At 48.3% G+C, this 15,695-nt stretch overlaps 1 protein-coding gene and 1 long non-coding RNA gene across 2 annotated transcripts; one reads left to right on the top strand and one right to left on the bottom strand.

The window, feature by feature from the left end:
- Nucleotides 1–5,096: 5,096 nt before the first annotated feature.
- On the bottom strand, nt 5,097–6,365 carry LOC135527801 (uncharacterized). Its single transcript, XR_010453479.1, has 2 exons — nt 6,210–6,365; nt 5,097–5,645 (listed from the first exon to the last, which is right to left on the bottom strand). It is a non-coding gene; the product is annotated as an uncharacterized LOC135527801 (long non-coding RNA).
- Nucleotides 6,366–6,538: 173 nt separating this feature from the next.
- LOC135527800 (DNA-binding protein inhibitor ID-1-like) lies at nt 6,539–7,835 on the top strand. The gene is made up of 2 exons (XM_064956380.1): nt 6,539–7,027; nt 7,189–7,835. Exons 1-2 carry the CDS (start codon nt 6,683–6,685, stop codon nt 7,222–7,224), a joined length of 381 nt encoding a protein of 126 aa, XP_064812452.1. The 5' UTR covers nt 6,539–6,682; the 3' UTR covers nt 7,225–7,835.
- Nucleotides 7,836–15,695: the final 7,860 nt, after the last annotated feature.

The following is a 15,695-nucleotide window of genomic DNA, read 5'->3' on the forward strand; positions in this document are numbered from 1 at the left end:
CCCACACACTCACTGGGCTCTACCCACACACTCACTGGGCTCTACCCAGACACTCACTGGGCTCTACCCAGACACTCACTGGAACTCTACCCAGACCCTCACTGGACTCTACCCACACACTCACTGGGCTCTACCCGCACACTCACTGGACTCTACCCACACACTCACTGGGCTCTACCCACACACTCACTGGGCTCTACCCAGACACTCACTGGGCTCTACCCACACACTCACTGGGCTCTACCCACACACTCACTGGGCTCTACCCACACACTCACTGGGCTCTACCCAGACACTCACTGGGCTCTACCCACACACTCACTGGGTTCTACCCAGACACTCACTGGACTCTACCCACACACTCACTGGGCTCTACCCAAACACTCACTGGGCTCTACCCACACACTCACTGGGCTCTACCCACACACTCACTGGGCTCTAACCAGACACTCACTGGGCTCTACCCAGACACTCACTGGAACTCTACCCAGACCCTCACTGGACTCTACCCACACACTCACTGGGCTCTACCCGCACACTCACTGGACTCTACCCACACACTCACTGGGCTCTACCCGCACACTCACTGGGCTCTACCCGCACACTCACTGGGCTCTACCCGCACACTCACTGGGCTCTACCCACACACTCACTGGGCTCTACCCACACACTCACTGGACTCTACCCAGACACTCACTGGGCTCTACCCAGACACTCACTGGGCTCTACCCAGACACTCACTGGGCTCTACCCAGACACTCACTGGGCTCTACCCAGACACTCACTGGGCTCTACCCGCACACTCACTGGACTCTACCCCCACACTCACTGGGCTCTACCCGCACACTCACTGGGCTCTACCCACACACTCACTGGACTCTACCCAGACACTCACTGGGCTCTACCCAGACACTCACTGGGCTCTACCCAGACACTCACTGGGCTCTACCCAGACACTCACTGGGCTCTACCCAGACACTCACTGGGCTCTACCCAGACACTCACTGGGCTCTACCCACACACTCACTGGGCTCTACCCAGACACTCACTGGGCTCTACCCACACACTCACTGGGCTCTACCCAGACACTCACTGGGCTCTACCCAGACACTCACTGGGCTCTACCCAGACACTCACTGGAACTCTACCCAGACCCTCACTGGGCTCTACCCAGACACTCACTGGGCTCTACCCAGACACTCACTGGACTCTACCCACACACTCACTGGGCTCTACCCACACACTCACTGGGCTCTACCCACACACTCACTGGGCTCTACCCACACACTCACTGGGCTCTACCCAGACACTCACTGGGCTCTACCCACACACTCACTGGACTCTACCCACACACTCACTGGGCTCTACCCAGACACTGACTGGACTCTACCCAGACACTCACTGGGCTCTACCCACACACTCACTGGACTCTACCCACACACTCACTGGGCTCTACCCACACACTCACTGGGCTCTACCCAGACACTGACTGGGCTCTACCCACACACTCACTGGACTCTACCCACACACTCACTGGGCTCTACCCACACACTCACTGGGCTCTACCCAGACACTCACTGGGCTCTACCCACACACTCACTGGGCTCTACCCAGACACTCACTGGGCTCTACCCACACACTCACTGGGCTCTACCCAGACACTCACTGGGCTCTTCCCAGAAACTCACTGGGCTCTACCCAGACACTCACTGGGCTCTACCCAGACACTCACTGGGCTCTACCCAGACACTCACTGGACTCTACCCAGACACTCACTGGGCTCTACCCAGACACTCACTGGGCTCTACCCACACACTCACTGGACTCTACCCAGACACTCACTGGGCTCTACCCAGACACTCACTGGGCTCTACCCAGACACTAACTGGACTCTTCCCAGACACTCACTGGGCTCTACACAGACACTCACTGGGCTCTACCCAGACACTCACTGGGCTCTACCCAGACACTCACTGGGCTCTACCCACACACTCACTGGGCTCTACCCAGACACTCACTGGACTCTACCCAGACACTCACTGGGCTCTACCCAGACACTCACTGGACTCTACCCAGACACTCACTGGGCTCTACCCACACACTCACTGGGCTCTACCCAGACACTCACTGGGCTCTACCCACACACTCACTGGGCTCTACCCAGACACTCACTGGCTCTACCCAGACACTCACACATACTACACCGACACTTCAACACACACATATACAGACACACACACATGCATATAGACGCCACACACACTTTCACAGACGCTGCTGCTACTCTGTGTATGATCTATCCTCACTGCATAGTCACTTTTACCCCTACCTACATGTACATATTACCCCAACTACCTCGTACCTCTGCACATTGACTCTGTACCGGTACTCCTTGTATATAGATAGTCTTGTTATTGCTATTTCATTGTGTTACTATTTTTTATTATGAAATTGTTCTCACTTTTTAACTCTGCATTGTTGGTCCATGCCTGGACCATGCCTGCGCCACCAGCACAATACTCATTACATGTCACTCATAAGGAGCAGGATTAGACTATGGAACAGCATAGACCTCTTCTGAGATTCCGTCCACCAGCAAAGCATCACGAGTCTACAGTAGACTACAGCAGAAAGAAAAGAACTCATTTCAGAATTCTGTGGAAAAAAAGCTTTAATTCCAGTGAGAAGTAATACAATGCAATGTAGAGATAGGGCCAACAAAACACTGCTGTGGTGGGAGAAGATTGCAACGGGATAGGACCAACAAAACACTGCTGTGGTGAGATAGGGCCAACAGAACACTGCTGTGGTGGGAGAAGATGGCAACGGGATAGGACCAACAAAACACTGCTGTGGTGGGATAGGGCCAACAATATACTGCTGTGGTGGGATAGGGCCAACAAAACACTGCTGTGGTGGGATAGGGCCAACAATACACTGCTGTGGTGGGAGAAGATGGCAACGGGATAGGGCCAACAAAACACTGCTGTGGTGGGATAGGGCCAACAATATACTGCTGTGGTGGGATAGGGCCAACAGAACACTGCTGTGGTGGGAGAAGATGGCAACGGGATAGGGCCAACAAAACACTGCTGTGGTAGGTTAGGGCCAACAATACACTGCTGTGGTGGGATAGGGCCAACAGAACACTGCTGTGGTGAGATAGGGCCAATAAAACACTGCTGTGGTGAGATAGGGCCAACAAAACACTGCTGTGGTGGGATAGGGCCAACAATACACTGCTGTGGTGGGATAGGGCCAACAATACACTGCTGTGGTGGGATAGGGCCAACAATACACTGCTGTGCTGGGATAGGGCCAACAAAACACTGCTGTGGTGGGAGAAGATGGCAACGGGATAGGGCCAACAATACACTGCTGTGGTTGGATAGGTCCAACAAAACACTGCTGTGGTGGGATAGGGCCAACAAAACACTGCTGTGGTGAGATAGGGCCAACAAAACACTGCTGTGGTGAGATAGGGCCAACAAAACACTGCTGTGGTGAGATAGGGCCAACAAAACACTGCTGTGGTGGGATAGGGCCAACAATACACTGCTGTGGTGGGATAGGGCCAACAAAACACTGGTGGTGGGAGAAGATAGCAACGGGATAGGGCCAACAAAACACTGCTGTGGTGGGATAGGTCCAACAAAACACTGCTGTGGTGGGATAGGGCCAACAAAACACTGCTGTGGTGAGATAGGGCCAACAAAACACTGCTGTGGTGAGATAGGGCCAACAAAACACTGCTGTGGTGAGATAGGGCCAACAAAGCACTGCTGTGGTGAGATAGGGCCAACAAAACACTGCTGTGGTGGGATAGGGCCAACAAAACACTGCTGTGGTGGGATAGGGCCAACAAAACACTGCTGTGGTGAGATAGGGCCAACAAAACACTGCTGTGTTGAGATAGGGCCAACAAAACACTGCTGTGGTGGGATAGGGCCAACAATACACTGCTGTGGTGGGATAGGGCCAACAATACACTGCTGTGGTGGGAGAAGATGGCAACGGGAAAAACATTCCTGGAATGTTCTTCCTTCCTCCTTATCATCAACGCGTCGTCCAGCGTCTCCCTCTCTGTTTCCTGTCCACAGTCTGCAGCAGTGTCGGGATAAGATTACAATTAAAAATAAATGTTTAAACCAAATTCATTTCTTGAAAAACGAAAACATGAGTTGCAGAGGTTGAGTGAACAAAAGGCCCCACATTCTATACCACTTCATGTCATTCAACCAACAACCAACTGCCTTCAAACCAGCGTGTGTGGTGTCACTGTCACAACTCAGGGAGGATCTAACAACAAGGGAGGGAGACAGAGCGAGAAAACATTTTTACACCTCAGTTAGTAGCGAGTTGTAACAAACCACAACAGAAAGAACCTCCTCTCTGTCTTAAAATCAGGAGCTAATGTGTTTCACTTTCCTCCGTCCCCTCCCCTGCCCCTCCCCTCTCCTTGATGTTGCAGTAAACAGGATTAAAAGGGCCCAGCTGTGTGGGGTTATTGTTGGTGTCAGTAGGAAGTGCTGATAGCTTCTGCAACTGAACAAAAGCTGGATGAGAGAGCAGAGGGGCGCTCCAGACTCACTGGCTCCAGACAAGATTTTCTCCCACAATACTTGCTCTGCACTCCCATTGTTTCAGACCACTGGCTCTCCTCATCCCCAACATGACCTGTGAAAGAGGATGTCACTCTCCTCACACAGCAACAACTCTCTCTAGAGGCTGGAGAAGAAGATGAGTTTTGCTTAGCGGGTATAAGTAAAATGCAGGGATTTTTTTTAAAGAGAGTTAATTGTCTAGTTAAGAAATGCTGATGTAATTACATTTGCATAATCAATTCCATGCACTTAATTATGATACATGCTTTGATCAACAATGAATGTTCCACATGCCATATTTCCAGTGCATTATTTGAGCATTTCACATAGACCAACTGAATTACTCATTCAAACCACATATATTTTTTGGTGGGGAAATACCAGATGCTAACAATTACATTCTTCTCCGTTTTCACTTTGTGCCTTCATGCCTTCTCTTGTTTGGTTCTCTGTCTCCAAATGAATTGCAAGTTTGTGGAAAACTCAGCACAATTATACAAGTTGCGAAATTTATTTGAATCTATTTACTAAGTAAAAAGAAAAACGAATTAAAATCTAATTCTGGTGGATTTACAGCCAGATAGACAGGCACTGAAACTGCAACATTGTAAGTTGTTTTATATCAGTGTAAAATATACAATGTTTTACTTGAGGAATTTCCTTATGAAAAAAGAAGGGGAGTACCTAACTGAAGGAATTCAGGAACTGTCATTTTACATTCAAAGCCCTCTGTCTTGTTTTCTTTTACAAGCCTTTGGAGCTTATGTGAGCAAACTAGAGACAATGGCAGTTTGCAGGTGTGTGGGGCAGTAATCTCTTCACTGAGTGGTTTAACGTGATAAATGAATAACGATTTTGGGCAGACAGTTTGTTCTCAGGGTTTGTGCTGTGCAGGTGAATGGGGGGATTGTGAGCCCCGTTGTTTGAGGTCTCCATGGACACCGCCCGCGCGGCGCCGGGCTGACAGCCGTCAGGGACGACATGAATGGGTGACGTCGCGGAACTGGCGCCTGGCGGTCTGCGTCAGCTTGTTTGGACGATCTGGGGAAGATTCAAAACAGAGCAATTCACATACCGCCCGGCGCTCAGTGGGAACATGTGAACGAATCTGTGAAACTATTCATTGGAAGATTTAAGGCTTAATGTGTGTAAACTATTGAGATTTGTAAATTGAAAGTTATTTATTGCATAGGATATGTGAATCCATGAGATTCGTCTACTAATGAAATTTTATTTTAAATACATTTTAAGTTTTTAGCTTATACTTTAAATCATAATTTGCATACCATAATGCAAAATCTATAGCTGCTAAATAACTGCGAAATTAATTGATGCTATTAAAACATTAATTTGGATAAGATTTGTTGAATGGTCGAATGCAGAATGATGTATTTAATTTATAATAACATGCGATATTATGCACTTTTCAGTTGATTAAAACATAACATAACATTTTGAGGGTAGCATTCTGCAGAGCTGGGATGTGCAGAATGCTTGTTCGTCTTCTCTATTTGATCGAGATTATAAATGGTCTGGCTTTTGTTCAGTAGGCTATAGACATCGCCAATAAAAACCTATATTGATGTGACAGGTCAGGTTATTTACCGTAAGATTGAATTCCAATCGGTCTACAATTAAAAGCCTATTAATCTAGTTATTGCAGCATTCTTCATGACTAAGCTCCACACCCACGTCTCCGGGCGGTCTCTACACCTGCAGAGTCCACGGTCAAAGGACAGCTGGGAAATTTGTTTCCATTTGTAACACCATCATTTAGCAGATTGTAAAGATTGATAAACACCCCGTCTCTAATGGTAGCGAGGACTGGAGGACCGCCCCTCCGATGCATGCGGGAGTTTCTCATTGGTCCAACGCTTCAAAATGTACCCGCTTTAGTCACTCCCCGAATCCTGCTGGAGAGATAAATGCAGCGTGAGTTCCCTTCAGAGCCACAAACTGTCAAAATTCGCTTGACTGTAACAGTCTGAGAATTCTCACCAGGATACCAGAACTCGCATCTACTTGACCTCTTTTTCGTATATTGCTCTTCACTCTTCAAGACGTCAGAACAAGAGAAAATGAAAGTTGTCGGATCTACCTGCACTCTCAAGAACACAGAGGACATGGTCCGGTGTCTCTCCGAACAGAGTATGGCCATCTCCAAGTGCAAGATCCCAATGCTGGACGAGCAGATGAGTGTATTTCTGCAGGACATGAACAGTTGCTACAGCAAGCTGAAGGAGCTGGTACCCACTCTGCCAGCCAACAAGAAAGCCAGTAAGATGGAGATTCTGCAGCATGTCATCGATTATATCTGGGACCTACAGGTCGAGCTGGACGCACCCGGCAAACAGCAGGCCGCAGATGCACCCCGGACCCCTCTGACAACCCTCAATGCAGAAATCGCCAGCATCTCTGTGGAGGTATGTGTACGGAACAATTCCATCAGCGCAATTTCAGGAAAGTCTTTTATTGCCATGAATTACATATTCAAGTGTAAAAAGGACACCAATGCATAATCCTGTGCTAAAACCAAGTTGTTATCTGTGTTAAAATGTACCATTACCCCCCTTCCTTTTCACAGAACGGATGCTCCGATGACAGAATTCTCTGCCGCTGATCAAGCAACAGATATAACCATTAACCGAAGCAACACGAAGAACGATGTTGGCCAGCCATGGATGACATTTCGTCGCATCTTATGTCTTGCATCAAGCGGTGAAGCGACTTGAGAATCCATGATATGCGTCGATAAACATTCTGAGTTGAAACTTCGAAGTGTCAGGTCAGGAGAGCTGTCCCCGCGCAGCCACAGGTGTCCTGCTGTCACCAAGAAATTACGAAGTGTCAGGTCAGGAGAGCTGTCCCCACGCAGCCACAGGTGTCCTGCTGTCACCAAGAAGAGCGGTGCGCTCGGCTGGTCGAGCTGAGACTGAGGATGGTCATCAACAACATAGCATCCGAACCCAACGAGCTCTCTTAGATGTTGATACATGTTGGACTTTATGCGAAATAATCTTTCATTCCTTATTATCTTTTCTGTATTTTGAGCAATTTATATGTAGAAAATATTTATATTTTAAAATGTCAATTTCTCAGATTGCTGAGCTATATTTGTATTGTATATTACAATGATTCAGATGTGATCCCCAATATTGTTTTTATAACAATGTACTTCTGGTGTTTTTATTAAAACAATATATGTTAGGTGAGAATAATGCCTTCACTTTTCTTCATTCTTTGAATCTTGCTTGTTTTATTCACAACACATGGTGTTCGCTGTAGACCTACTACCTTGGTTTGAACTGCGGGTCAGACATTCACTTGTAACGGTTAGATTTCCAGACAGAACATAGTCTTGGCAGGCATGGAAAATTACAATTAGTTCAATCAATGTACAGAGAAGCATGTCTTTGGCTCTACTAAGTAACCAAACCATGACAACTACAGTATTTTGTTGAACAATCGCGACAATAAGGTGATCACAATACTTGCATGAAAACATCAATGCGGTTAGTAACTTACACAGCTACTACAGTAGAATGTTATCCAAACTATTTAATTAATAAGGGCGCATTCAACAGGCTAATCTAGTGATGTTTTCATAATATACATTTACCATTGTGTAATTTAAATATAAAACTCCTCATAATTGAAATAACTTATACTCTTGGAAAAACCTATACTCTTGGAAAAAAGGTGCTATCTCGAATTGAAAAGGGTTATTTGGCTGTCCCCATAGGATAACCCTTTTTTGGTTCCAGGTAGACCCCTTTTAGGTTCCATGTAGAACCCTTTCCACAGAGGGTTCTACAAGAAATCCTAAAGGGTTCTACCTGGAACCAAAAAGTGTTGTCCTACAGGGAGAGCAGAATAACCCTTTTAAGAGTACCAAGGCATTCTTCACAGCCCTAAAAGAGGTTCATGAATATTCATGAACTAAATTATTTTGGTTGAGAGAATATGAGAATTATTGATTTTGGATTTATTTTCTCATATTCACAGTTTTAAAGTTGTTCTAACTTTCCCTACTATTCTCTCTCCCTCTCTGTCACACACACATCGAGTCTATTTTCTTGGCTGCGATGCCGGCCCATCTGCAGCCTGGCTCGCGGATTTCTGTTTGTTAATGTTTCAATCAGCTGTGCGTCGAGGAATGTGAGGCTACTTAACCTGAACTTCGCCAGGTGTGCGGCGGCGCCACTCAGTCTGGGCCCGCCTGCCCTTGGCACGATGCTATCACACAAACACAATCCCACACTGACTCGGCTTTAAAACATTAGCGCCGCAGCTGTGCGTACTGCACTGCAGGGGATTTAGAGCCGCGTCACATCTGGGAATGGAAATAAATACAACTGTTGAATAGAGGGCTACTATCTATCATAGCTTTGTCCTGCACTCTCCCGGTTTATGTTGAGCTATTTTAACTTCTGTTGGAATTCCATTGTTGAGCCATGAACATTAAACTAATGGTTATAACGCGCTGAGGTCATGTGAAACAGAGACAAAGAAACCGTAGCACTTGTCACATCTTGTATAATAGTAGGCTATAATGGTCAGGTAGGTGACACTATTACAAGAGTTCACTTTGCTCATAAACTTGTCGAATCAATATAGGTAATTCCTTTCAAATTTGGAAATTAATGTTAATTTTATAGTTGGCACAACTCTTTACTCTTTGTAGACTATAATAATATTACTCTGTGTGATAAGAACATAACTAAGAAATGTAGCCAATTATCAAAATAATATATAAAGCAATGTGCCATTAAAACGTTATACATGACAATATATTATTCAATGCATCTGAAAGAGGCAACGAAGATGGTGAAAAAGGAATCCATGCAAATCTTCTGTGCAATAATCGTTTTTTTCATAGCCTACTTTATCATGACGGGTAGTGTCAATACAATAGTGTCAATTCCATTGTATTTCATTCTACTGCACTTAACATAGGCCTCCTGAAGCAAGCAGACACAGGGTCGTATAGCGCCCTCTTGTGGTGGTACACGGGTAGTACAGACAGCCCTTTACATTATTTTCATAGTCAGTCATTTGGCGATGAAGTGACAGAACGTTTTCCATGACTGTAGACTCTAGACTGGACACAGTGCAACAATGTAACCCCAAGCAGTGACATGGGGCTAGACACCTAAACACGCCCTCTGTCCACCATTTATGCATGAGGAGGGCCACCAAAATGGAATGCCCTGCTTAAATGTATCCTCGTGTATCCATGTCACAGATATACAGTACATTTACTTCAGTTTGTGTGCCTACAATAGATGCAATGAAAAAATAACTATATTATTATAGCCTATCAAAGTAAGATAGCTATCAATCCTTTCTGAATGAAAGAGCATCCCAGTTGGCTAACAATTTTACCAGAGTGATAGGGGTGCTGTTCTCTGTTTGGCTGGGCTGTTTGAAGCACAGATAGAACAAGGAGCCAGATGTTTCACCTGATGCATTAATCTGAAGCACCCAGTTGGAATTTCCACTCTAACCAGCTTTAGTGGGGGCAGCTGCTGAGGCTATACCTAAGAGTTCAGGGAGGAGGATGAAAGCAGTCCCATTGTGGAAGAAGGAGTGAGGGGAAATAGTGAGGAGTAGGAACAGAGCATTTAGAGTACTGAAAAGGACACATAACTTCCAACATCTGATTCAGTATAAGCAGGTCCAGGCCCCGGTGAGGAGAACTATCCGTCAGGCAAAGAGGTTGTGTTGGCGTCGGTTCTGTGACACCATTGGACGACACCCGTGGGAGAAGTGTGGGGGATGATCAGAAGGGAGTGGGATCCTCCAGTGTTGATGAGTGGGGAGGATGTGGCAGTAACAGATGAGGAGAAGGCAGAGATGATGGCCAAAGCATTTGTCCATGTGCACAGCTCTGCACATTTTTCAGAGGACGGGCAGAGCGGGAGAGAGACAACGAGAGACGTAGGCAGGAGGATGTAAATGATGCGTTGAATACACAATTTACCATGGCAGAGATGAAATGGACGATAGGTAAGGCTGGGTTATTCGTGTTGTACAACAGAGTTTAGGAGGAGGGGAAACTACCAGGCAGCAGGAAGGAGGCAGTAGTAGGACCAATCCGGAAGACAGGGAAGGACCCGACGAGGCCAACTAACTATCGGCCAATAGCTTTAACAGAACATGTATGTAAGATTATGGAACGTATGATTACAGAGAGGTTAACTTACTTCCTGGAGAGCAGGGGGCTAGTATGGCCACATCCGAGTAGGTTCAGGAAGGGGAGGGGAACTATGGACCCAGTGCTCTGCTTAGAAGCAGAGGTCAGGAAGGGGAGGGGAACTATGGACCCAGTGCTCTGTTTAGAAGCAGAGGTCAGGAAGGAGAGGGGAACTATGGACCCAGTGCTCTGCTTAGAAGCAGAGGTCAGGAAGGGGAGGGGAACTATGGACCCAGTGCTCTGCTTAGAAGCAGAGGTCAGGAAGGGGAGGGGAACTATGGACCCAGTGCTTTGTTTAGAAGCAGAGGTCAGGAAGGAGAGGGGAACTATGGACCCAGTGCTCTGCTTAGAAGCAGAGGTCAGGAAGGGGAGGGGAACTATGGACCCAGTGCTCTGCTTAGAAGCAGAGGTCAAGAAGGGGAGGGGAACTATGGACCCAGTGCTCTGCTTAGAAGCAGAGGTCAGGAAGGGGAGGGGAACTATGGACCCAGTGCTCTGCTTAGAAGCAGAGGTCAGGAAGGGGAGGGGAACTATGGACCCAGTGCTCTGCTTAGAAGCAGAGGTCAGGAAGGGGAGGGGAACTATGGACCCAGTGCTCTGTTTAGAAGCAGAGGTCAGGAAGGAGAGGGGAACTATGGACCCAGTGCTCTGTTTAGAAGCAGAGGTGAGGAAGGGGAGGGGAACTATGGACCCAGTGCTCTGCTTAGAAGCAGAGGTCAGGAAGGGAGGGGAACTATGGACCCAGTGCTCTGCTTAGAAGCAGAGGTCAGGAAGGAGAGGGGAACTATGGACCCAGTGCTCTGCTTAGAAGCAGAGGTGAGGAAGGGGAGGGGAACTATGGACCCAGTGCTCTGCTTAGAAGCAGAGGTCAGGAAGGGGAGGGGAACTATGGACCCAGTGCTCTGCTTAGAAGCAGAGGTGAGGAAGGGGAGGGGAACTATGGACCCAGTGCTCTGCTTAGAAGCAGAGGTCAGGAAGGGGAGGGGAACTATGGACCCAGTGCTCTGCTTAGAAGCAGAGGTCAGGAAGGAGAGGGGAACTATGGACCCAGTGCTCTGCTTAGAAGCAGAGGTCAGGAAGGGGAGGGGAACTATGGACCCAGTGCTCTGCTTAGAAGCAGAGGTCAGGAAGGAGAGGGGAACTATGGACCCAGTGCTCTGCTTAGAAGCAGAGGTGAGGAAGGGGAGGGGAACTATGGACCCAGTGCTCTGCTTAGAAGCAGAGGTCAGGAAGGGGAGGGGAACTATGGACCCAGTGCTCTGCTTAGAAGCAGAGGTCAGGAAGGGGAGGGGAACTATGGACCCAGTGCTCTGCTTAGAAGCAGAGGTCAGGAAGGGGAGGGGAACTATGGACCCAGTGCTCTGCTTAGAAGCAGAGGTCAGGAAGGAGAGGGGAACTATGGACCCAGTGCTCTGCTTAGAAGCAGAGGTCAGGAAGGGGAGGGGAACTATGGACCCAGTGCTCTGCTTAGAAGCAGAGGTCAGGAAGGGGAGGGGAACTATGGACCCAGTGCTCTGCTTAGAAGCAGAGGTCAGGAAGGGGAGGGGAACTATGGACCCAGTGCTCTGCTTAGAAGCAGAGGTCAGGAAGGGAGGGGAACTATGGACCCAGTGCTCTGCTTAGAAGCAGAGGTCAGGAAGGGAACGGGAACTATGGACCCAGTGCTCTGCTTAGAAGCAGAGGTCAGGAAGGGGAGGGGAACTATGGACCCAGTGCTCTGCTTAGAAGCAGAGGTCAGGAAGGGGAGGGGAACTATGGACCCAGTGCTCTGCTTAGAAGCAGAGGTCAGGAAGGAGAGGGGAACTATGGACCCAGTGCTCTGCTTAGAAGCAGAGGTCAGGAAGGGGAGGGGAACTATGGACCCAGTGCTCTGCTTAGAAGCAGAGGTCAGGAAGGGGAGGGGAACTATGGACCCAGTGCTCTGCTTAGAAGCAGAGGTCAGGAAGGGGAGGGGAACTATGGACCCAGTGCTCTGCTTAGAAGCAGAGGTCAGGAAGGAGAGGGGAACTATGGACCCAGTGCTCTGCTTAGAAGCAGAGGTCAGGAAGGGGAGGGGAACTATGGACCCAGTGCTCTGCTTAGAAGCAGAGGTCAGGAAGGGGAGGGGAACTATGGACCCAGTGCTCTGCTTAGAAGCAGAGGTCAGGAAGGGGAGGGGAACTATGGACCCAGTGCTCTGCTTAGAAGCAGAGGTCAGGAAGGGGAGGGGAACTATGGACCCAGTGCTCTGCTTAGAAGCAGAGGTCAGGAAGGGGAGGGGAACTATGGACCCAGTGCTCTGCTTAGAAGCAGAGGTCAGGAAGGGGAGGGGAACTATGGACCCAGTGCTCTGCTTAGAAGCAGAGGTCAGGAAGGAGAGGGGAACTATGGACCCAGTGCTCTGTTTAGAAGCAGAGGTCAGGAAGGGGAGGGGAACTATGGACCCAGTGCTCTGCTTAGAAGCAGAGGTCAGGAAGGGGAGGGGAACTATGGACCCAGTGCTCTGTTTAGAAGCAGAGGTCAGGAAGGGGAGGGGAACTATGGACCCAGTGCTCTGCTTAGAAGCAGAGGTCAGGAAGGGGAGGGGAACTATGGACCCAGTGCTTTGTTTAGAAGCAGAGGTCAGGAAGGCTCAGGTGAACAAGGAGACTGTTGTAGCTGTCTTTCTTGATGTGGAGAAGGTGTATGATATGATGCAGAAGGAGGGGTTGTTTATCAAGTTTGATATTATGGGAGTAGGAGGAAGAATGTACAACTGGATAAAGAACTTCTTGTTTGGAAGGTCTATCCAGGTGAGGGTGGGGAAGTCTCTCTCAGGCAGCTACCTGGTGGATGATGGTACACAGCAGGGGAGCCTGATTAGTCCTCTGTTGTTCTCAATCATGATCAATGATGTTTACTCTCAGGTACGGCTGGATATTGGGAGGACGTTATTAACAGATGATGGGACCTTATGGAAGAGGTGAAGAAATGTGCCATACATAGTCAGGAAGGTACTTGAAGAAATTGATGAGGAAGAGCGGTGGGCATTAATGTGGTGATTCAGGTTCTCTGTAGAGAAAACTCAGACAGTGTTCTTTACCAGGAGGAAGGTGGGAGATGAGGCATGCTTGAGGTTATATGAGAGACACTTGGAGAGGGTGGTGTACTTCAGGTTCCTTGGGGTGTACTTTGACACTACACTGACCTGGGCAGAACACATTGAGACAGTGGTGGGAAAGTGTAAGAAGGTGCTAAATGTGATGCGCTGTCTGACGGGGAAGGAGTGGGGGGGGGGGGGGGGTCCTCATTGAGGACCATGTATGTTGCATTGATCTGACCTGTAATAGACTATGGCAGTATAGTGTATGGTTCAGCAGCCCGGACCTCATATGTAATAGACTATGGCAGTATACTGTATGGTTCGGCAGCCCGGGCCTCATATGTAATAGACTATGGCAGTATACTGTATGGTTCAGCAGCCCGGACATCATTGGAAAGGCTAGATGTCATACAGGGGCAAGGACTCAGAATATGTAGTGGGGCGTTTCAGACCTCCCCTGTGTCTGCATTACAGGTGGAGATGGGGGATATGTCATTGCATATTAGGAGATAGCAGATGGCAATTCATTAATGGGTCGACCTACAGGGACATGAGGTGTCTCATCCTGCAAAATACATTTTACAGGCATGCTGGGAACATGAGCGAGGACAGCACTCAAGCTTTGGGTGGGTGGGTAATACCCAGGCGAAGGAGACGGGACTGTAAGGAAGAGAGTTTAGTCCAACGGTAGATATTCCTTTGAACCCATCATGGCCACTCCCGCCTCCAGTAGTTAACCTCAAAGCGTTGGAGAGACCTTGAAAGGAAGGGAGGGTGTTGATCCATCTGATTGGTTTAAGAGACGTCTGGATACTGTGTATCAGGATGTTGTGGCCATTTACACAGATGGTTCAAAAGATCCAAGGACAGGATGTTCTGGGTCAGCATTTGTAGTGCAAGAATGTGGGGGGGGGGGGGGTCAGGAAACGCATTGCAGATCATCTGGCTGTATATACGGCGGAGCTGATGGCCACACTGTTGGCCTTGCAGTGGGCGGAGGAAGTCAAGCCTGACAGAGCAGTTATTTGCTCTGATTCATGTTCAGTGTGGATGAGTCTGCAGTCCTTAAGCTCACGTAGCAGACAAGACCTGCTTTATGAGGTGCTCCAAACCCATGGCAGGATTAGACAGATGGGAATACAGATAAGATTTACTTGGGTCCCAGCCCATGTGGGGGTGGAGGGGAACGAGGCAGTTGATGTACTGGCTAAACAAGCACTTAGTAGTGGGGATGTTGATGTAGTTTCAATGAGCAAGGCAGAGGCAAAGAGCCTGATATGGACAGTGGTGGTTCAGAAACTGCAGGAGCAGTGGAATAGAGATACTAAGGGCGGGTATTTATTTCAAGTACAGAGGAAAGTCAGGGAGGGGAGGATGGCAGGAAGAGACAGAAGTGAGGAGTCTAATTTTACAAGAGTAAGGGTGGGACACTAGCTAGTTGAATAAGACTTTAAATGTGATAGGAAAGCATCCAATAGGAAAGTGTAAATGTTGCCAGGAAACGGAGACAGTGGTGCAGGTAGCCCTCACACACAATAGATGTTGTGTTGGCTGCTGCAGAGAAGTACAGCCCTCACACACAATAGATGTTGTGTTGGCTGCTGCAGAGAAGTACAGCCCTCACACACAATAGATGTTGTGTTGGCTGCTGCAGAGAAGTACAGCCCTCACACACAATAGATGTTGTGTTGGCTGCTGCAGAGAAGTACTTGGGGCTACGATATTTTACTTCAGAAGAGTTACAGGGTGTGTTGAGTGATCACGCTCCGTCCTCTCAGACCGTTGGTCTGGGGTAGGGTCAGATAGGGTTAAAGTAGTGGAATAAGGTGGTGGG

Source organism: Oncorhynchus masou, chromosome 33, assembly GCF_036934945.1.
Source record: "Oncorhynchus masou masou isolate Uvic2021 chromosome 33, UVic_Omas_1.1, whole genome shotgun sequence".
Taxonomy (NCBI): Eukaryota; Metazoa; Chordata; class Actinopteri; order Salmoniformes; family Salmonidae; genus Oncorhynchus; species Oncorhynchus masou.

What these genes read in the sequence shown, in the direction of transcription:
- LOC135527800 (XM_064956380.1), top strand. Translation starts at nt 6,683, where the DNA reads ATGAAAGTTGTCGGATCTACCTGCACTCTCAAGAACACAGAGGACATG. An exon ending in TCGCCAGCATCTCTGTGGAG is followed by an intron (nt 7,028 to 7,188) that starts GTATGTGTACGG and finishes TCCTTTTCACAG; the next exon opens with AACGGATGCTCCGATGACAG.